General features: G+C 43.8%; 1 protein-coding gene across 1 annotated transcript in view; it reads left to right on the top strand.

Annotated features, from left to right (window-relative positions):
• rabggta (Rab geranylgeranyltransferase subunit alpha) overlaps positions 1 to 3,154 on the top strand; it is a 13,317-nt gene extending 10,163 nt beyond the window's left edge. The window contains exons 15-17 of the mRNA XM_048252345.1: positions 36 to 149; positions 1,109 to 1,196; positions 1,894 to 3,154. Of these exons, the coding sequence (XP_048108302.1) occupies positions 36 to 149; positions 1,109 to 1,196; positions 1,894 to 2,042 (351 nt within the window). The 3' untranslated portion in view covers positions 2,043 to 3,154. The remainder of the gene's footprint in view (positions 1 to 35; positions 150 to 1,108; positions 1,197 to 1,893) is intronic.
• Positions 3,155 to 22,072: the final 18,918 nt, after the last annotated feature.

Below are 22,072 nucleotides of genomic sequence, written 5' to 3' on the forward strand. Positions count from 1 at the left end.
CTCTCTCATTGCTCTCCTCTCTATGGTTATGGCAGAACCTCACCACCCTGTGTCACCTGGACCAATTGCTATTGGTCACTCACATGAACCTCTCCTCCAATCAGCTCTCCCGGATTCCACCACAGTTCTCAATGCTGCAGTGCTTAGAGGTGAGAGAGACCTGTCACCTAAACTATAGCCTACACATGAAGATAAAAAACAAACAAGTTTATTCATTATTTAACGTGTCATTTCACCACAGTGCACCATCGTTATTTCTGACTAAGCAGCTAACTGCTGGCACAAAATGTGCTATTGTAACAGAGCAACGTTAACTTACTCTTGAGCTGCTGAGATATTATCATGTAACGACAGGAGAAGCACATCCGATATCATTGTTTAACACGTAACTAGACTAGAGAGAAAAGCCAAATAGTTCTCATATCAACTAAGAACAGCGAATAGTAAAATGTTAGATAGTATAGCAAGTTTATGGAAACATTTCACTTTTGTCTGTAAATCTCTTCTTTTTGTTTACTTGTTTACTGTTTTCTTTCCGATACTGTGAGTCATTCTAAAAAAAAAAAGTCAAAACGGCGCCAAAAGTGATATACTGCTAGTAATGCAAAAAAAATGCATCTGCATTTTGCACTGGTCTCACCCAAATGCACTCTCCTTTCGTACCAAAATGTGGCACCAATTGACTTAATGCAGTGGTGTAGTCTACGTGATACGCAGGACTACGCAGTATACCAACTTAAAAAGCATCACCATCTCAGTATACCCACTTAAAATAGGCAAGGATATGTATTAACATGTGGGGTTGATCACAGTATACCCACTACAGCTAACTAGACTACACCACTGATTTAATGTGAATCGATATTTGATCCGATAATGTGAATCGATATTTGATTAAAAACCGATGTAATTCAGTCGGTACCATTAAAAGTACCAAGTTTGGTACCCAACCCTATTGAACGCAGGCCAGGGGAGTGAGAAAGGGGGGCAGCCGTGCTCTAACATGGTACAAGGCAACCATGCCAAGTGTGAGTGCGCCCTTAATCAAAAATATTTTCCCTTTGTATCTCTCTCTCTCTGTCTCATTCTCTCTCCGTGGCCCTCTCAGGTCCTTGAGGTTAAGGATAATCTCATCGAGAGTTTGGAGGGCCTTTCCAATCTGCCCAAGCTGGAGGAGTTGTGCCTGAACAATAACCGTATCCTTTAGCATGCAGAGCAAGCCACCCTTTTTTTGTGTGTGTACAGCGACAGACTCCAGAACCAGTAGACCGGTTGGCGTGACGGCACGTGCCCAGAAGCCGCCCCAGTCGAGTCTGTCCAGAGCTTTAGGTGATCACTGGTTCTGTTCCGGTCAGGTCCCCATTCCAATGTGTGTGAGTTTCTGCCAATTATCGTCACCTTGACGACCAACTCTTAAGCTGGTGATGAACGAGGTAACCTTTTGAGCAATGTTGCTGCACAATGTTCCTGAGCATTTTTGGCTACTCTATTGGGTCCTATGGAAACAGTGGAGAAATTTGGAGACAGTTTGAATCCTTGTATGAGCAGTTGTTGCTCAGGAGACATACACAAGCACAGATACATACACACACATGTACAGTATACACTCTTGCATACACAAAAGCTCACATACAGTTTTCCCAAGCTTTGAGGTTAGCGGTCATAAAGGTAATTTTACTGACATCTAGATATGCCATTATTCTTGATCCCCATTATCCTTGACCCACACACACACACACACACACACTCACTCACCTACACACTCTCTCTCACACACACACACACACACACACACAGTTTCTCTGAGCTTTAAGGTTGTCAGTCTTAAGGGTAATTTTAAAGGAACATCTACAGTAGATACAGCATTATTCTTGACCCCCTACCCCCTTCCAGAAATCTCCAAAATCTCTCAGCTGAAACCGCTGGCCTCCTGCTCAAAACTGACCCGCCTTGACCTCCGTGACAATCCCATCACCAAGATGGACAACCTTCAGACCGAGCTTACAGATCTGTTGCCATCGGTTACAGACCTCATGCTCTAATCAAACCTTCACCAAATCAGACACTTCGTGTGTGTGTGTGTGTGTGTGTGTGTGTAAGTGTGTGTTCCTATGTATGTATGTACGTATGTATGTATGTGTGTATATCTGTGTGTATGTGTGTTGGAATATGTGTGTTTGAGTGTTTGGTGTTGAGCATGCCAGCCTGTTTCTGACAGTAACAATTTTGTTACAGGTGTCTGTTCAACCACTATTTATTCAACTTCCTCTTTTGAAGGCACTGCAACTGTAGAAGTGTTCTCACAAACATTCATGTATGTGTGTTTGCGCTGGCTGTCTGTGTATGAGACGTCTCTTTGTGTGTGTGTATGTGTGTGTGTGCATGTGTGTGTTTGATGGATGTTGGTATGTTGCTGCTATAAATATGTTTTTGTTACTATATATTTTGAAGTCCAGCAAACCTAACTGCATGTTCAGACATCATATTAAAACTGCATTCCTGCGTATTTGCGTAGGTAGGTGCCTGTGTGTGTGTGTGTGTGTGTGTGTGTGCGCGTGTGCGTGTGTGTGTGTCTGTGTTTGTTCTGTGTGTGTGTGTGTGTGTGTGTGTGTGTGTTGTGTGTGTGTGTGTGTGTGTGTGTGTGTGTGTGTGTGTGTGTGTGTGCGTAAGGGTGTATTCTCTCCTGCTTCTGCAGTACTAACAGACTCTGCTTCCTGTATAATTGTAATGGATACTAAGGCAGTAAAAGGACAAGGGTGAGATGCTCTCATATGATGGTTTACGGTATATGTGATATTTAAGCACAGATTGCTCAGTATTGATCCTTGAAAAGCCCACATTGTCAATAGTTGTATTAGCCAAACAGTCTATCTGAATCAAAAACTTAACTTAAACAGCCTTAAGTTTCCCAGTCATTGTTATTGGGTTCTCCGTTATGCCATGGTAGGCATTACCGTGTACACCACCATGGTTAGCTATATAACTCTTTGTAAAGGTGCTGTCAACTACCAAGTTTTCTGTCTCCTTGAGAAAAGAGAGAAAGAACTGTTAGTCTTTTCGTTTGCTTTTTAATATAAATGGTTATGCTTTATTGATAGATCATATGAAATTCATGTTGAATAAAAAAACAGCACATGTGCTGTCACTTCCCCTACAGTATGTCGTGTCTTCCTCTCTGTTTCTCTTTCATTCATTCATCTGTCACAACCAAAGATTCTAGAACAGCTCCGCTCTAGAATCTTTGGTCACAACAGTATTCATGGGTTTCATCAGGGTTCTTTCCACAGGTGTATAAAATCAAGCACCTTGATTACGAATGCAGACTGCATGGTGCTTGATTAATACACCTTTGGAAAGGGACCTGATGAAACCCATGAATACTGTTGTGACCAAAGATTCTAGAGCGGAGCTGTTCTAGAATCTTTGGTTGAAACCCATGAATACGGGAGGGGGGCGTGGGGTGAGAGGCCGCAGGAAGAAGCTTCCTCTGAACCTTCTGGTTCGGGTGTGGAGAGACCTGTAACTCCTGGAGGGGAGTGGGGTACAACAGTCTGTAGTTGGGGTGAGAACAGTCTTTGATGATGCTGTGCGCTTTATGTAAGCATCGCTTGCCCTGAATGGCCTCGATGGAGGGGAGTGAGGAACCGATGATGCCTTGGGCAGTTTTCATCACCCTCTGCCATGCTTTCCGGTCGGAGGCAGAGCAGTTGCCATTCCATACTGTGACAGTTTGTGGGGATTTTCTCAATGGTGCAGTTGTTAAAGTTCACCAAAATCTGAGGAGACAGGTGGACCTTCTTTAGTCTCAGGAAGAAGAGACGATGGTGAACTTGGCGAATAGGAAGGGGTCCAGTGGCTTTAAAGCATGCGGGGACAGATACCTGGGCTAGTGATAGGTTAAATGTCAGTCCAAACCTCAGTCAGCTGCACAGCACAGGCCCTGAGGACGTTTGTAGTCTGTGATGGCCTGGATGCCTTGCCCCATGCGTCAGGGGTCAGAGTTGTTCTTGACGTGACCTTTTTGATTCCCCTTTTCAGGTTAGCCCTGGATGAGCTATAGGCCTGAGCATCCCCTGATCTGAATGTGATGTCTCGTGCCTTCAGCAGGAGTCTGACATCACTGTTCATCCATGGCTTCCAATTAGGGAAAGTGGTAATCCGTTTGAGGATGATGATACTGTTGATGTTGAAGTTGATACAGTCCAGAACGGAGGAGGCGTTTGAGTCAATATATGTGTAGGAGTCATGGGAGGCCTGACAGGCAAACACTCTCCAGCCAGTGTTTTCAAAACGCTGCTGAAGTGCCGAGTCAGAAATGTGTGTATTAGTGGAACTAGAGGCCTAGACTGTATTGCTTTTTCATAAGTATTGGTGATTTCACTATTACCATACATATTCCTCCATGTGCAGTGTTCAACCTGTCAGCCACATCAATGCTTGCAGTACCAGTGAGAACCACCAGATGGCTTGTGTCTAATATTTCTATCCCTGCACCATCACCTCAAACATCTGGGACTGGGAGGTTGCCCTATTTTACTCATGGACAAGAACTCCTAATCACAAAATAAGTAACTAAATGTATATATCATGTTTTTTTTGAGAACTGACAAAAAAAAAAGTTGTATGATGCGTGCCTTCACCAACTATTTTTACGACATTCATTTGTTTGGACAGGCAGGCAATAAAACACTCAAGAGAATAGAGAACCCAATGTCATGAAACCAGCCTCAACATACTTGGCAAAATATTGTATTATAGTATTGTACCGTAGTACACAGCACTGTAGCCTACTACCAAGCCCTTTCTCTGAGTGACCAGTCTTGTCTTGTTTCTTGTGCAGTGCCCCAAGTAAAGGAGTGTTCATTGGGTGTTCATTCATTGGTATGTTTTGTTTAGTGATGGTGTCGTATTGTAATGGCTGTCACTGTCACCTAAATTCAGTGAGTTTCCGTTTTGTTGCAAGCATTTGTAATGATCATCTACGCACCTTCATGCGTGTCGCAATGAGAAAAAGACAGGTGCACTACACTAAAGACAATTAGTCATACAAATAGACATGTCCAGACAGATCAATCCTGGATATTCCATGTTGATGCCAGCAACTATTCACTGTACTGTAGATCATTCAGAGTTTCAAAAAGTTATTTTCCATAAACCATTGACCTTAATCAGAGGGCTCTTTAACGGTTAAGTGGGCAAAATTGACTAAATCATATATTGTGCTTCCAGAAACTTCCATCAATTACAAGGATAATCTCCTTGTCAACAGATATGTCCTCACACCATATCTCCTTTTTTAAAAACATTAAAGTCAGGCTATTTGTGTATTTCAGGTAATATCAATCAAATTGCAGTTGTGTTGTTTTGATTGAGTGAAGATAAATCAAATAACAATACCCAATTACAGTTCTACTGAAATTACTTGGAAAACAAAATGTAAAAAGTATTTATGAAAATTAATTAAAATTATGGATATAGCGTTTTGGAATCAAACTCTAATGATCAAAATAAACCTTGATTGGCCCCAGCACAGGGCACAAAGGCCTTTCCACAACCATCCGGCAGGGTTGTTAGGTGTGGACGGCAGAGGAAGAACTGGTTGTACAACGTGAAGGAATGTACAGGGTTGTCCATGCCTGATCTCTTAACAGTGGCCTCTGACAGAGCAGCATGGAGAGGAGTGTCCTCTAACAGCCATGTCCCTCCGAGTCCAGCTATATCCCCGAGGGAACAACCTGACCTGACCTGAATGTATGTGTGACAAGCAGGTCGTCATGCCAAATGAATAATGTGAAAGTCATTGACGTGCCCTAAAAAAAAAGCTCTGTGTTGAAGAATTATTAGATTAGATTATTTTAGTTTGCCTATATATGGAGTAACAAAGAGGTCTTGAAGTTATCTATGACCCCGTTTACATTTGTTTTTAAAATTAATCTCGGTGATCCGATTAAAAGTGGTCAATTCTAAATACAAATGTAAACAATCAGCAGGACGCATTGTGATCCGATCACTCAACCACTTGGCAAGATGGTCTGAGAGAGTGTAAACGCTAACGTGTTCTGTTCTGTGTCTCGGATAGTGATAGCAAAGATTCCAGAGCGCTATGCTTAGAGCATAGCAAAAAGGACATAGACCAGGGGCGGGGCTTGAGGGGGTGCGGGGGGTGCCCGGTGCGAGGGCGCCCCTCCCCACCTCCGGGTAAGGTGGGACGGGCCTCTCCCACGGCACAAGGCCGGAGGAGCTAAGATCATGCAAACGGTTTCTTTTCAATCATTTTCATCAGAGTGGGACGTATTAGGCTTATAGGTTGCCCCAGTCAGGACGAGTTGACGGTTGCTAAAAAGTTTTGAAATTTACTTTGATGATTTAGTAGGTGTAAAATATTGAATAAAATGTTCTGCTGTATGACTGGCTTTATTTTAACTCTCATATTGAACTTTTAATGACGTGCAAATTTACAAAATTGGATCAACGATATTGTCTCCTACAGGCGTCAATGAGAGAACACTTACACTTAGCCTACATGATTTTGGTTTCGATTTTCTAATTGGAGTAAGTCTTTGTGACAACACGTCATGATACATTTGATAATGTTTGATCGTTGTTTTGGTATGAAGCATCTTTTACGTAGTAATGAATGCGCTCTAGAAAGTGAAAGTAGCCTAACCTAGGCCTATATGCGCTCTGTGTCTGAGCTGTCTGTGCATGTCCGCAATTGATTACGTTCCTCAAATGGAGAACACATCAATCCCATGGTATTTTTTTGCCCTAAAATGCATGAAACATGCAAGTTCAAAATCCCGCCGGTAGCCACGTTCCATCTCCGTTTCATATTTGCCTAGGCTACTAGCCTACAATAAATTGAACGAACTCAACTGACAACAGGTATATCTACTGATTCGGTCATTGAGACTACAGAATACAGACTACAGAATACAGTACAACAAACTTTCTATCTTTCTGAAGTTTATTTTTGTATTCCGGGGTACAGTAGCCTAATTGCATAATGTCTTGACTCTTGACAATAGTTTTTCTTACCGGCTTGCTGTTTAAACTGACTGCGCCGCTCTGCCAGGTTTATGACGTAAACCGCATCTCGGCTCTGGCATTGCCTAAACTCATCGTGTGGGAAATCAGATTATCTGTCAATATTGGGCTTTGAAAGTAAGGGATATTTGCTCAGTAATAGTAGGCTACATTTTGTAACATTTATAGAGAAACCGAGGGGAAGATAAATTAGAAATTAGAATCGTTGGAAATTGAAAACACATACAAAAAAATATTCGGGCTTTTGAAAAGAGATTCGGGGCTTGAGCCCCGAAACCACCCTCGCTCCGCCAATGCAAACACCCAGCAGTAACTTCTGCATTCAGTGAGATTTGCACCGCCCTAATTTTATTTTTGACTCTTCCCGTCACCGTTGCAACCTCTGAGCGCTCATTCTCCAAGTTAAAGATCATTAAAAACCACCATGGAGAATGAGAGAGCAAAGAAAATGGACATACACAGAGCATCATGGACGAGTTCGCTGGGCGCAAGGCTCGTCGTATGCCCTTCAAATAGTGCTGCATATTATTGTTGTTTTATTATTAGGGGTCATATAGCCTAGTTATAAAAACATATAGTTTTTGTTGTTGTTCTCTTGGTTACACTTCATGTACGTTCGATGGACTTCAAAATTACATAGTTGCTCTCTGTGGCGCTGACGCTTGTAAGACCCGCTTTTACTGGCATGTGTAGCCTATGTTGTAAAATTATGTTATGATGAGTTTAATAAAGGGCCCGGTCATGTGCCCCGCCCCCGGCCCGGCTCTGACTTATTCCGCCACTGACATAGACAACATAGACTTTTTCATGAAAATATATGGTAATTTTGAAATTGATGCCAGCAATATGTTTTAAAAAAAGTTGAGACGGGAGTATGTGTCACGACACCACCAGGTTCTCCACCAGTCTCTCCTCCTCGTCACTCTGCTCCAACGATCTCCCAATCTAATTCCCCTGTCTACTGATTACCCAATCATCCAATCTCCCGTTTGCCACTCCCCAGCACCTGTAGCCAATCTCCTACTGCCCATATAAACCCCTGTCACTCTACTCTCTCTGTCTGGCCTCTTCAACGGAGACACTTACTCCAGCGCACGGACTGCTCCTTGTTTCCAAGCCCAGCTCCTCGTTTCCAAGCCCAGCTCCTCGTTTCTGGAATTTCCTGCTACGTCCCAGGTTGTAGAACTTTTATATTGGACATTTTCTATTGGAGTTTTTCTGTTGGACGATATCCTCTTGCAAGATTGGAGCCTTTATGTAGGACTGCCTTGTTTGTCAAGGTCTTCTGAGCGTTAACTTCACTTAAATTTTCCTGCCTTGGTTGCTGTTTTCAAATTAAAACGACTTGATTGAGCCTAACCTTGTTTCCTGAGTCTGTGTGCCCTGACAAGGCCAGACCAGGCAATGGAGCCTCAACCATTAAGAGCTGAACATGTGGATCCCTTCCAGGGAATGGTGGACAATACAGACCAATCGCGAGTAGCCTATATCATCTCTCTGCTCTCGGGGCGTGCCTTGCAATGGGCTGAAAGTGTCTGGAGACAAAATGGCCCCACAGTAGCATCGGTGGACAACTTCGTGGCTCATTTCAAGGAAGTGTTCCACCTACCTGAGGGCGATTCCTCCACCCAAGCAAAACTGCATGACCTGAGGCAGGGCAGGAGGTCTGTGTCCGAGTATGCAATCCAATTCCGAACCTTGGCTGCTATTAGTGGGTGGAATGAACCAGCACTGCTCACCGTTTTCAGACAAGGGTTGGAACCCTCTCCATCTCCAGCTGTCCCCATATGATGACGCCATAGGACTGGAGAGATTCATTCAGCTCGCCGTTCGAGTAGCCAACCGCCGAGAGTGCTGCTTCAAGGACCTCCGCCATACCACTTCAGCCTCTGTTCCCCAATTCGATGACTGACATGCAGCTGCTGGAACAGAAGCAATGCAAGTAGATTTCCTGCGACTCACCCCAGCAGAGCGCCAGCGACGCATGACCCAAAGTCTATGTCTGTACTGTGGGACTTCGGGCCACTAAATCACTAGATGCCCTACACGCCCACCACGACCCATGGTCGGTATCGTGAGTACTCTTGTGCACTACAAACCATTACTCATTGAAGTTGCCCTGTCCCATGCTATGTCCACCTACAGTCTTTGCTCTCCTGGATTCAGGGTCAGCTGGGAACTTCATTTCCGGGTCCCTTGTCCAGTGTCTCCAGCTCCCGAGGACCCGCTGTACTGCCCCCCTCAACGTCCACTCAATAGTGGGTAAGCCCTTAGCCCGCAAGCAGGTCCAATATCACACTAATAACCTAGTCATGCGTGTTGGATGTTTACATGTGGAAAATGTAACTTTTTATATCCTTGAAAACTCCACAGTCGATCTGATTCTAGGATGACCCTGGCTTATCCAACATGCACCTGTGATCTCCTGGTTCACTGGAGAAATCCTTCAATGGGGAAAGGAATGCCATACCAACTGTTTCCCAAAACTCCCTCGCCCCTGTACTCTCACCAAGGTTGTCACTCAATGCAACCACCATTGAAAGTCCAGGGCAGAGTCGTCCAGTAGTTGTCCCACCTGAATACTCCTTCAGCAATGTGTTCTGTCCACGCCGTGCAGCTCACCTTCCTCCACACCGACCCTGGGATTGTGCAATCGACCTGGAACCTGGTCAGCCCCTACCATGAGGAAAGGTCTACCCACTCCATCCCTGAGCAAGAGGCAATGAAGAGCTACATTGAGGAAGCTCTACAATTGGGATGCATACGCCCGTCAAAATCACCAGTGGCTTCCTTCCTGGCTAAGAAGGATGGTGGACTTAGACCCTGCATCGATTACCGTGCACTGAATAAGATCACAGTGAAGTTCAGATATTCCCTTCCACTTGTTCCGGCAGCTCTTGAGCAACTGCGTGATGCCAAGGTATTCTCCAAACTGGATCTGAGAAGTGCCTACAATCTAGTCCGTATTCGCCCAGGCGACGAATGGAAGACTGCTTTTGTCACCCCCACTGCTCACTACGAGTACCTGGTAATGCCCTACGGTTTGTCTAATGCACCCTCAGGTTTCCAGGGGTTTATCAATGAAGTGTTCAGAGAATATCTCAATCTGTTTGTCATGGTTTTCATTGACACTCATATATTCAGCCAACCCCACAGATCATGTCAAGCACGTCTCCCTGGTCCTGATGAAGTTGCGGGAGTTCCGGCTCTTCGCGAAGTCTGAAGTGCCTCTTCCACCAAACCTCCGTGCAATTCCTGGGCTATAACATCAGCGGCCACGGAATCAGAATGGATGACGAGAAGGTGAAGGCGGTCCTCTCCTGGGATGCTCCACACACAGCCAAAGGACTCCAACGGTTCTTAGGGTTTGCAAATTTCTACAGGCGCTTCATCCACAGCTTCAGTCTGAGCGCAGCACCCCTCACCTCTACTCCGGAACAAACCCAAAAGCCTATCCTGGACTCCTGAAGCTTCAGAGGCCTTCCAGAAGTTGAAACGGGCCTTTGCATCTGCACCAGTCCTTCGCCACCCAGACCCTGAGAAGTTCATCGTTGAGGTGGATGCATCCACCACTGGAGTTGGCGCCGTCCTTTCTCAGTACCAAGGTGATCCTCCTCATCTTCATCCCTGTGCCTACTTCTCTAGGAAGCTTAGCCCAGCGGAACGTAATTATGACATCGGTAATCGTGAATTACTTGCCATCAAGCTAGCCTTGGAGGAGTGGAGACACTGGCTTGAGGGATCGAAACACCCATTCTCAGTCCTTACTGACCACAAGAATCTCCAATACCTTAAAGAAGCAAAACGACTCAACCCCCGCCAAGCCAGATGGGCCCTCTTTTTCACTCGCTTCGATTTCACCATCAGCTACAGACCTGGATCACATAATACTAGGGCAGATGCCCTATCAGGAACGGGCAGGAGGAGGAGTACAGGAGCCTGGTGGAGGACTTTGTGCAATGGTGCAAACTCAATCACCTTCAACTAAACACTTCAAAGACCAAGGAGATGGTGGTGGATTTCCGCAGGTCTAAGCCCACTCTGCTACCAGTCCACATTGATGGGGTCAATGTGGAGGTGGTTAGCACCTACAAGTATCTGGGTCTCCACCTGGACAATAAACTGGACTGGTCAGCCAACACTGATGCACTCTACAAGAAAGGGCAGAGCAGGCTGTACTTCCTGAGGAGGCTGCGGTCCTTCAATGTGTGCAGTAAGCTCCTCAGGATGTTCTACCAGTCTGTTGTTGCCAGCGTCCTCTTCTATGCAGTAGTATGCTGGGGAGGAAGCACAAGGAAGAAGGATGTGGGGTGAATTGACAGGCTGGTAAGGAAAGCTGGCTCTGTGGTGGGAGCTGAACTGGAGTGCATCACTTCACTATCTGACAAAAGGACCCTGAACAAACTGATCAACATCTTGGACAATGAGTCACCCACTCCACAGCACTATTGTTAAGCAGAAGAGCCTGATCAGCTGGAGACTTCGCTCACTGCCTTGCACAACTGACAGACTGAGTCATTTGTCCCCAGGGCCATTGAACTGTTCAATGACTCACTTAAGGGAAGAGGAGAGAGACTTCTCTGCATAGTCTGTCTGCCTCTTCACCCCCTCCATATTTGGTACTGTCTGTCCACTAGCCACTTGTACCACTGTCTTTATGCCTCACTGTTTGCGTGCTATATTAGCACATTAACACATGCATAACCCCCCCCTCCATGCCACAGCCGAACTGTGGCCACACTTATACTTTTTCTTAAATAGTTAAATATATAGACTTTACTTTATTTCTGCATTGTTGCACTGTTGACTTACTCATTTGCACTATCACCATGACACTCATTCACACAGAGCACCTTACCATACCTTACTATGCACAGAGAATCACAGGCTCAGTCATTGCAAGCGCCTCTGATTTATTAATCACCACTATGTGGATACTGTTTTTAGAATTGATTTAGATTAAGTGTTAGTATAATTTGTATTTTTGTAATTTGTATTTTAGTATATTTTTATATATTGTATTAAGTGTTTAGTATAATTTATATTTTAGTATATTTAGCATATTCTTTATCTTCTACTGTCCTTACTGCTTAGTTGTGTTTTTATATTATATACTTTAATTACTCTTTCTGCTGTTAAGAAAAGAATGTGTTTGTGTTGTATGTATGCTGCTGCTGAGACCTTGAATTTCCCCTGGGGATCAATATCTATCTATCTATCTAGAATTCACCATCCAGAGGAGTCCAGTGAGCAACCTGAACCCATCCTGCCAAATGAGTCCATCTTGAGTCCCATCCTGTGGTCCCTGGATGAGCAGATGGCCACCGCCAGGGAGTCCGACCCGGCTCCACCGAATACCCCAGCTGCTCGTGCCTACGTTCCTCGTCAGCTCAGAATTCAACTCCTCACCTCTGCGCACTGCACCCCCGGACACCCTGGGACCAACGCCACCCTTACACTTCTCCGAGATCGCTATTGGTGGCCTGGCATGACTCGGGACATCCGCAGGTTTGTTGCGGGATGCCAAGACTGCGCAATGGCAAACTCCTCGTCACCTCCCTGTGGGGAAGTTGATTCCTCTACCTGTGCCACAGCGGCCTTGGTCGCACCTTGGAGTCGACTTTGGACGGTGGGAGGTCTGTGACAAAGACAATACCTGCATCCTTGTGGTGGTCGACAGATTCTCCAAAGCCTGCAAACTCATTCCACTCAAGAGTCTTCCTACGGCAGCTGAGACAGCAGAGGCCCTATTCACTCACGTGTTCAGAAATTATGGCATCCCTGAAGATGTGGTGTCGGACAGACTACCCCAATTCTGCTTCTGGCGAGCCTTTCTCCACCTGATGGGTGTAAGCGTGAGTTTGACGTCAGGCTATCACCCCCAAACAAAACGGAAGGTTCAGGAGATCAGCTGATTCCTTCGAACCTACTGTCACCGGCACCAAAACACCTGGAGTCAATTCTTACCCTGGGCCGAGTATGCGCAGAACTCTCTGCGTCAACCTTCCACTGGCCTGACACCATTCCAATGCATCCTTGGTCACCAACCTCCACTGTTCCCCTGGACAGGAGAATCTTCTGATGTCCCTGCCGTAGACCGTTGGCATCAGGAAAGTGAGAGGGTCTGGGGTGAAGCACACCACCATCTACAGAGGGCCATCAATCGCCACAGTCGCCGATCCTCAGCACCGGAGTATGAAGTGGGTCAAAAGGTGTGGCTGTCTACCCGGGACATCAGAATGCGTTTCCCATGCAAAAAACAGCCCTCGATACATCGGCCCCTTCACCTTAACTCACCGGATCAACCCTGTCACCTATCGCCTCCAGCTCCCGGCTCATTACCGAATCCACCCGACTTTCCATGTGTCTCTTCTAAAACCCTTTAACTCCTCTCTCTCCTTCCTCCACAGAGCCTGGTGCCGCTGTTGATCCCCCCCCCCTTGCCGCTTTTCCTGGACAAGGGTCCTGTCTATGCCATCCGTGACATCCTGGACTCTCGGCGTCGCAGAGGTCGGTTGGAATACCTGGTCGACTGGGAGGGCTACGGTCCAGAGGACCAGTCCTGGGTGTGCCGATCTGACGTCTTGGACCCAGCCCTCCTTGCGGAGTTCCATCGCACCCATCCCTGTCGACCAGCCCCCCGCGGCCGTGGCCGAGCGCGACGCCGTGTCGCGTCGTCCCTGGAAGCGGCTCCTGAAGGGGGTAGTAATGTCACGACACCACCAGGTTCTCCACCAGTCTCTCCTCCTCGTCACTCTGCTCCAACGATCTCCCAATCTAATTCCCCTGTCTACTGATTACCCAATCATCCAATCTCCCGTTTGCCACTCCCCAGCACCTGTAGCCAATCTCCTACTGCCCATATAAACCCCTGTCACTCTGCTCTCTCTGTCTGGCCTCTTCAACGGAGACACTTACTCCAGCGCACGGACTGCTCCTTGTTTCCAAGCCCAGCTCCTCGTTTCTGGAATTTCCTGCTACGTCCCAGGTTGTAGAACTTTTATATTGGACATTTTCTATTGGAGTTTTTCTGTTGGACGATATCCTCTTGCAAGATTGGAGCCTTTATGTAGGACTGCCTTGTTTGTCAAGGTCTTCTGAGCGTTAACTTCACTTCAAGACCTTGTTTAAATTTTCCTGCCTTGGTTGCTGTTTTCAAATTAAAACGACTTGATTGAGCCTAACCTTGTTTCCTGAGTCTGTGTGCCCTGACGGAATGTTTACCACGGTGCTGCTTCACCTTCATTTAACAAAATTCTGTAAATGTTTAGGAACTAAAGGAGACCATTTTGAGAGTTTTGAGAACGAAATGTCCCATTACTCCTCGATACAGGATTTCAGTTTCTCAACAATGTGGGGTATTCTAAGTCATGTTTTTCATTCCATTATGCACCATATGACAAATCTGGACAGCAGATAGGCCATTTTAGCACCTGCACTCTTCCTCTATGGAGAAGTACTATTTACATATGTGCAGAATTCATTGCATTGTGTTCCTGAAATAGTCTTCCCTGGACTATACATTGCCTGGATGGCAGTATATGTTGCTCAACCTGTATACATCATTCAGAATTGATTGTGCTTTGCCAAATGTGCAAGATGCCCATGCTGTAGGAACTAGGCCTAATGCACCTCCACACCATCACAGATGTTGGGTTTGGAACTGAGCACTGAAACAAGTTGGAACGGTTGGATACTTGGATAGGCCCTCTCCTAGCCCAGATGAGTCCATGATTTCCAAAAAGAATGGAAAATTTTGATTGGTCTAACCACAGGACCTTTTTCTACTGTGTTAGCTCAGTCCATTTTAAACAAGCTCAGGCCCAGATAAGACAGTCATTTTCTGTATCATGTCTTAATACAATTTTCGCTGTTACAATTTTGGCTGCAGTTTTTGAATTGTGTATCAAACTGTGCACATAGACAATGGTTATCAAAGGTTTTCCTGAGACCATACAATGACCTGTCTGGAAACAGGTCTGGTGTTGATGCAGTGCAATCTGAGGTCCAAAAGACCACGGCCATCCAATGTATTTTTCATCTTTTTCCCTTGTTTGCAAAGATTTCTCTGGATTCTCAATGTTTTAATATGTCCTGTAGATGATGAACTCTCCAAATACGTCAATTTCATGTTAAAAAGCATTCAAATTACATTGTGTCATCATTTGTGCACACAGGTTTACATAGTGATGAATACCCCTACATCTTTACTTCTAAGAGACCCTGCCTCTCTGGGATGCTCTTTTTCATACCCAATCGTGTTGCCAGTTACCCTAATTAGTTGTCAAACATTCCTCCTTTTGTTTCCTTTATCATTACACAACTTTTCCAACATTTTGTTATCACCATCCTAATCTTTTTTTGGAACATGTGTTCTGGTATCAAATTAACATATTTTCCATGAGTCAAATTTGTCATTTTCAACATTTGATATGTTGTCTGTGTCATCATTTTTGCAAATATGAGTTTAAGAGATTTACAGATTATTACATTCTGTTTTTAATCACATTTTACACAACGTCCCAACTTTTTATGTTTTGGGGTTGTAATAAACAGGCCCATTATTTCAGGATGGCTGTTACAGAATCTGGATCATGGTGTGTTGCGTGCAAACCAAGACTTAGTGGAACTTACAGCAAACCTGAAAATCAAATGGCATCCTTTTCCATTGATCCCTACTGTTCTATCCCTTTACACCTCGAACAGCTCCTGGAACTTGAGGTACCACAGATGCTTTGTGAACACAGACACTGAGGTTTGTGAACAACATCCCTGCTGAATAACATTCTGAGCAGGGATGTAGTGGTAAAATAAGAGGTGGGTAAACTATGAATTCTGTGATCACGATGAGGTGGACTGCGCCATGCGAGATCGGATTTTTTAAAAAGGCATTCAGAACATTTAGTTTGATGATGCTGGAGGTTATTGTCCAATGTCTATAACAATACCAATGGTATTAAATGGTTCATAGAGTGTTGATGAGTGTATATATTGTGAATGTGGATAATACAGTGTAAATTTTCAATGTCAAAAGTTGCAATTAGTGAATAAACTATTTTAACAGGTGGATAAACTCTAATTCTGAAATGTCAGAGGTGGATAAACTGTTTACTTGCGTTTAGCCTCCACTACATTCCTTATTCTGAGTGCAGAAAAGAAAGCTGCCAAGACATCTGAGCGGTGGTGTCTAAGTAGCGCACTGTGATGAAATGCAAGAATGCAATGCAGTAAGTTCCCTGGTGGTGTAAAGGAATGTCTTGGGCTTACAGACTATGAGTGACACTTACTGGGAACGATTGTACATCTGCCTCACCCCTTTACTGGGCGTGGTGACTTTGGCGGACAACACACACACACACACCCTTGACAGGCAACTTGATATGGAAACAAAGGAGTTTTCGCCTGTGTGCGCACGCACGCACTCACTCACTCACACACACACACACACACACCACTGCATACACTCAATATTGATTCCAGCTGCTGTGTTGGGTGGGCCTGCAGAGATAACCCATGAAGAATGTTTGATGAGAGAGAATAGGCACATTCCTGTAAGATCCATGTTTGCAGTACACACATTCTATAATTCAATATATTCAGACCTAAATACTGTAAACCTGTATACCTACAGAAGCTGATCTGAACTAAACTGAAATGATAATGTAAACTTCCACTGCTCAAGCACAATGAGTTTGTACTGGTGAAAACATGAATGGAATGCACTCCATTGTTGAAACTCCATTCACACACACACACACACTTATCTACTGCTGCTTCTTTATACTGTTGCAGTCTGCCTTGAGCTGTGCCTTTCCTCATTCTAGTCTATTCTGTAGCCTTTCTGCTCTGCTGATGGTTGGTTGTAGATCTGGGATATAAGAGCTTCACACAAAACTGTCATGCCATACTGTACATCTGTCTCTCTGTCATGCCATACTGTACATCTGTCTCTCTGTCATGCCATACTGTACATCTGTCTCTCTGTACTGAAGGTGCCCGTCTAGGCACACCTGGAGATGGGATTCAGGTGGCATGATGTGTGCTATTGATCTTTATGACACACACAATAGCCTTTATCATTCTTTTCTCAAAGTCCTTGGGTAACTACTTGAAAACTACTTTCAACAAACAACAGTTTTAGACATAATGAAGTCACAGCCTCAAGTGTCACAGGGCTGAAGAACCATGCCCTCTTTAAACCTGGCTGTTTCGAAATAACTTCAAACACAGTTTACTGTACCTGCACGGCCTAAGGCACCTCCCACAAGGTAGTAACATTTTAGCATAGTCCCTGTCTCTGATGTCAACAAAAGTGATTGCTCAAGGTTCTGTGTTTAAGTGGAAGCCATAAGGGATGAATTCATCACTGAATTTCATGGCAGATAGTGCTATAGCACTTAATATTTAGCAGTTAATGGCCTGCACTACAGTAATACTTGTATGACAGCCTCCACTATTGGTTTAGAACATTACACATAAGGTAATACTACCTGATACTGGAGGAAGTCATACAAGCACATTAACATTTTAAGTAGGCCTACTCTAAGAGCAGAAAATGATTCAAATAAAAGCCAAATCCATTTCATTATTTCCTAAATCAACTTACCAAAGAAGTCAAGAAACAAGCATGCCTTTTCCATTTTCTATGCTCAGAACTAAACTAAACATCAACTTTTTTCTTTCAGCCTGAAGCATTTGAATTCCACATTATTATTGCAACACTCTCCACAAACAACAACACACCTGTGACAATTATTGTTAACACTGGTAACACTAATCATTGAATCTTGAATTTCCCCGGCTTGGGGATCAAAAAAGTATCTATCTATCTATCTATTTATTGGTGCATTTAATTATTTGTAAATCCTCCCTTATCCAATAGAGCTCTTTAGTCTTAATATGAATAGACGTAGACAAGTGTTATTGTGTCAAAAATAAACAAATGGTTAAAGAATTAACATTTTGTGTTTGTCTATTAGCGCATGTAAGGATGTGCTGGGGACAGCAGATTTGCTTCCGGTTAGCTGAATGTTACAAAACCAGTTTAAATCATATCATTCACTGTCTGTGAGAGTTGAGTCGCGTCCTGTGTCTGTCTGTGATACTTTCCCCTCTTAAATTACCTTTTACACAATATGTGTAAATGTGTGTGTGTGTGTGTGTTTGTGTGTGTGCGTGTGTTTTTAGCTATGTTGACGTATGTGTAAAATGTGAGCTCCTATGCGAAGGAGTTTTTCCATTTAAACAGACCCACTCAACGCTGAGTTTCATTTCCTTGTGTACGTCTGTTAAATGCTTTATGAGAACTGGTTTATTAGAAAGGTGTGAAAGCTGTCTGCCAGCTCACCATGCAGCCATGGATACAGCAGTGGGTGTAAATGTGCGCTTGCTTCATCTAGAAATACCAGCCTCATTAACTCTTAAAGGTGTAGGTTTTTGAACATTCTAAGTTCCGCAACAATTGAAGGTTCTAAAATTCTATGTTGAATTCAATGAACCCAGATATTCTTTAGAATGTTAATTTCCCAACATTCCCGTCACACCGGTGTGACGGTACTCCTTTAAGGGTTAAGTAAAGACAAGCAAAGTGAAATAGTGCCTGGCCCTCTGCCAGTTTATAAATGTTAGTCAATGTATAATCTTCTACATTTATATTAATGTTTAATATCCTTAAATGAGTTACATTTAATTCCGTTATTTATTTAGTTGTCCAGAAAAAGTCTGAACGGTTCAAGAGCTTTAACAGTAAAAGGGCGTAACGTGAGCAGGAGGTGGTGATTTCATTTCATATCAAGATTCCCATCTCAAAACTATGAGGGGAAAAGTGAAAAGTCTCAGACAAATGCCATGTGCTTGCATGTTTGTAAGTCAGTAGTTAAGTGTGACTGGCAGATGTGCAAGAGGTTTAGCTGTTGAGTAAAAACTAAATAAGAGCTGCTTTTGGGTCAAAAGTCACAAGCCTTCTGAGAAGCCAAAGCGGCAAATCACAAGTATGTGTGACCAGCAAAGAGCTGCTTTACTGGCAGAGTAGGGCATCGTCATTCAACACCATTACCCAGCAAGGATGAACACTATAGGGCTATTTGTTTTACTGTTCGTAACATTTTAGGAAAACAGCATATTGGACAGGGCCGGCTCTAGGCAGGGGCCAGGATGGGCTAAGCCCACCAAAGCATTGTGCCTTGCCCACCCAAACAAAGTCAATCTTTTTTTTTTTCAGTTTTACATCTGCGCAGAGTGCAGTGTCAAGTCCAGTTTGGATGTAGATGAGTTGGTGTTGAGTGTAATGGTAGCTATGGTACACATAGCTGTGCAGTAGGCCTGTTTGTTAGATAACCCACTAGATAACTCTCTAACTCTGGCCATTTTTCATATATATCTCCATTTCTCGAAGTCACTGAGTACTGTTGGTACAAGAAAAAAAAACCTGAAAACAATCAGTGCTAGTGCTACCTAGCTTGAGTTGCTGCAGCCAACACCTAGAGCAGCAAGGCAGCTACAGTGCTACACTGGGGGGCATGATTTTAAAGATGTAGGCCTACTAAAGTATACTATGTATACTAAAAGTCCAATCAAAAACACCCAATAATGCATGCAGGGTAAAATTATGCCACCGTTTTCCATTGGCTTTACCTATTCAAAAAAGTATCTTGACATTTTGGATGCATCTGAACAGCAGTCCCAAGAACTCCCTCCACTTTGAGGCGCTAAAAACCCAGGAGCTGAAACCTGAAAAGAGTCCCCTAAGCCAGCTGGTACTGAAGCTAACTAACTCAATAACAACTAATACACATCAAGCTCAGTCCAGTTCTGTTTCCCAAACATCAATCAGTCAACAAAATCATGAATCAAGCAAAAGAAGAATATGTAGAATCAATGAATTCCTATCTGATCCTAAAAAGAGAATATGAATTGGCAGAGTATCTCATCTCTGTCAGAGATACAAAACAGAGGCAAGTCCTGACCAAATACAGGCTCAGTGACCACAATCTAGCAATAGAAACAGGCAGGCACAGGAAAACCTGGCTGCCAAAAGAACAAAGACTATGTGGTCACTGTCAGGCAGAGATGGTTGAGACAGAGGAGCACTTCTTTCTTCACTGTGAAAAATACAAAAATGTAAGACAGACATTCTTCCCCAAATTCCAAATAGTTATCCCACACTTTCAAGATACTTCTTGGTGAAGGGCCCTCTGCTGCCTTAGCAGCACAATTTATCTTGAGATGTGAGGATCTGAGGGACTAAAACACATTTGTGTCTGTGATACACATACACACACACACACACACACACACACACACACACACACACATGCACACACACACACATCACATATTATTACACACATTGCTATTATTGTTCTTTACTGCTGTTAATTCTAGATATTTTATGTCCACCCCACACTAATGTACCCACCTCTCCTTGTGTATTTTCTGTTTTTGTCCTATGGTCTTATGTTCTTGTATGTGATGTTGTATGTAACAATAGCTTTGGCAACACTGTTCCCATAGTCATGCTAATAAAGCAACTTTGAATTTGAATTTCAGTGGACTAGTCCAGTCTATTTCCACACAAATAGGAAGGCTGTGATTCTATGTGTACGTTCATTTGAATTTGTGTATGCGGTCACAAAGTCTCTGCATGTAGTCAAGTACCACAAGTTACAGGATTTAGAGGAATAGTGACAAGATAAATAGTCTGTTTCACACACACACACACACACACAAATAGGAAGGCTGTGGTTCTGAACGCTTTCATTTTGTGCATAGTCACATACTGTCACATAGTCTATGCATATAGTCACGTCCCCTCCTGACAAGGGTTTTCAGATTTGGGTGTATTTTAATTTTTCAACCCTCAGTAAATGTCATGCTGAGGTGAGTTTAACAAGGTGTCACCTTTACATTATTCAAACCTGCAGACTATACTGTAGTTGCTCAGGAGCTACTCTAGTGATGTTGTCTATGTGAAGAGATCTCAATATGCTAATGAATTTAATATATTTTAAGTCTCAATTCATCAATGTCCCCAGACACTCTAGCATTTTGGGGGGCCCAGTATTATTTTCTGTCATAAGGCCTATACATTTTCTAGCAGTGCCCCTGCATGTAGCACAATATTAAGTATAAGTAAGTATATATACTCTTTTGATCCCGTGAGGGAAATTTGGTCTCTGCATTTATCCCAATCTGTGAATTAGTGAATCACACTCAGCACACAGTGAGGTGAAGCACACTAATCCCGGTGCAGTGAGCTGCCTGCTACAACAGCGGCCTGGGAGCAGTGAGGGGTTAGGTGCCTTGCTCAAGGGCACTTCAGCCAGTCCTACTGGTCGGGGTTCGAACCGGCAACCCTCTGGTTACAAGTCCGAAGCACTAACCAGTAGGCCACGGCTGCCCCTGTATCAACAATGATAAGCATGGTACTAAGTTGGTATAAACAGTTCTCATTCCTTTGGAAATAGAAGCATGTAATGACATGATGCTAGCCAGATATTTTCTGTTTGCAATTAAAAGTGCATTGTGGTAGCTATCTATCTGAGTGGAATGTGTTTCAATCGGCATATCATGTGCTTCATATAAACAAATTATTGAAGACTTCAAGACTCACCAGTTCCATTACACAAATGCAAATACCACAGTGAGTGCAGCCTACAGTATGTCAAAGTGCCCTGGCTCTCACAGTTTATAACTGGTCAGTAGTGGGAACCAGATAACTCCACAATCTCCTATAGCCTCGTCTTTGTTGCCTTCATGATTTACTTTTAAACGTTTCTTATATTAAAAAGGAGATATCAATTATCAACAATGACAAGCCAGTTGGAACCTGCCAATCTCTCTCTCTCCCTCTCGTGTGCGCTCAGATGCGTTCCCAATTAAATGAGGTAGCATTACGTTGAAGTTAGATCTTAATGGAGAGGATCGAAAAGTATCATCTTGGTGTAAGATGCTGTTGGTGCATTTTGACATTGTAGATGCAAACTGCTTTTCACTCTAACAAGAGTGAAAAGCTGTTTACAGTAAA

The sequence above is a fragment of the Alosa alosa genome, chromosome 9, assembly GCF_017589495.1.
Source record: "Alosa alosa isolate M-15738 ecotype Scorff River chromosome 9, AALO_Geno_1.1, whole genome shotgun sequence".
Taxonomy (NCBI): domain Eukaryota; kingdom Metazoa; phylum Chordata; class Actinopteri; order Clupeiformes; family Clupeidae; genus Alosa; species Alosa alosa.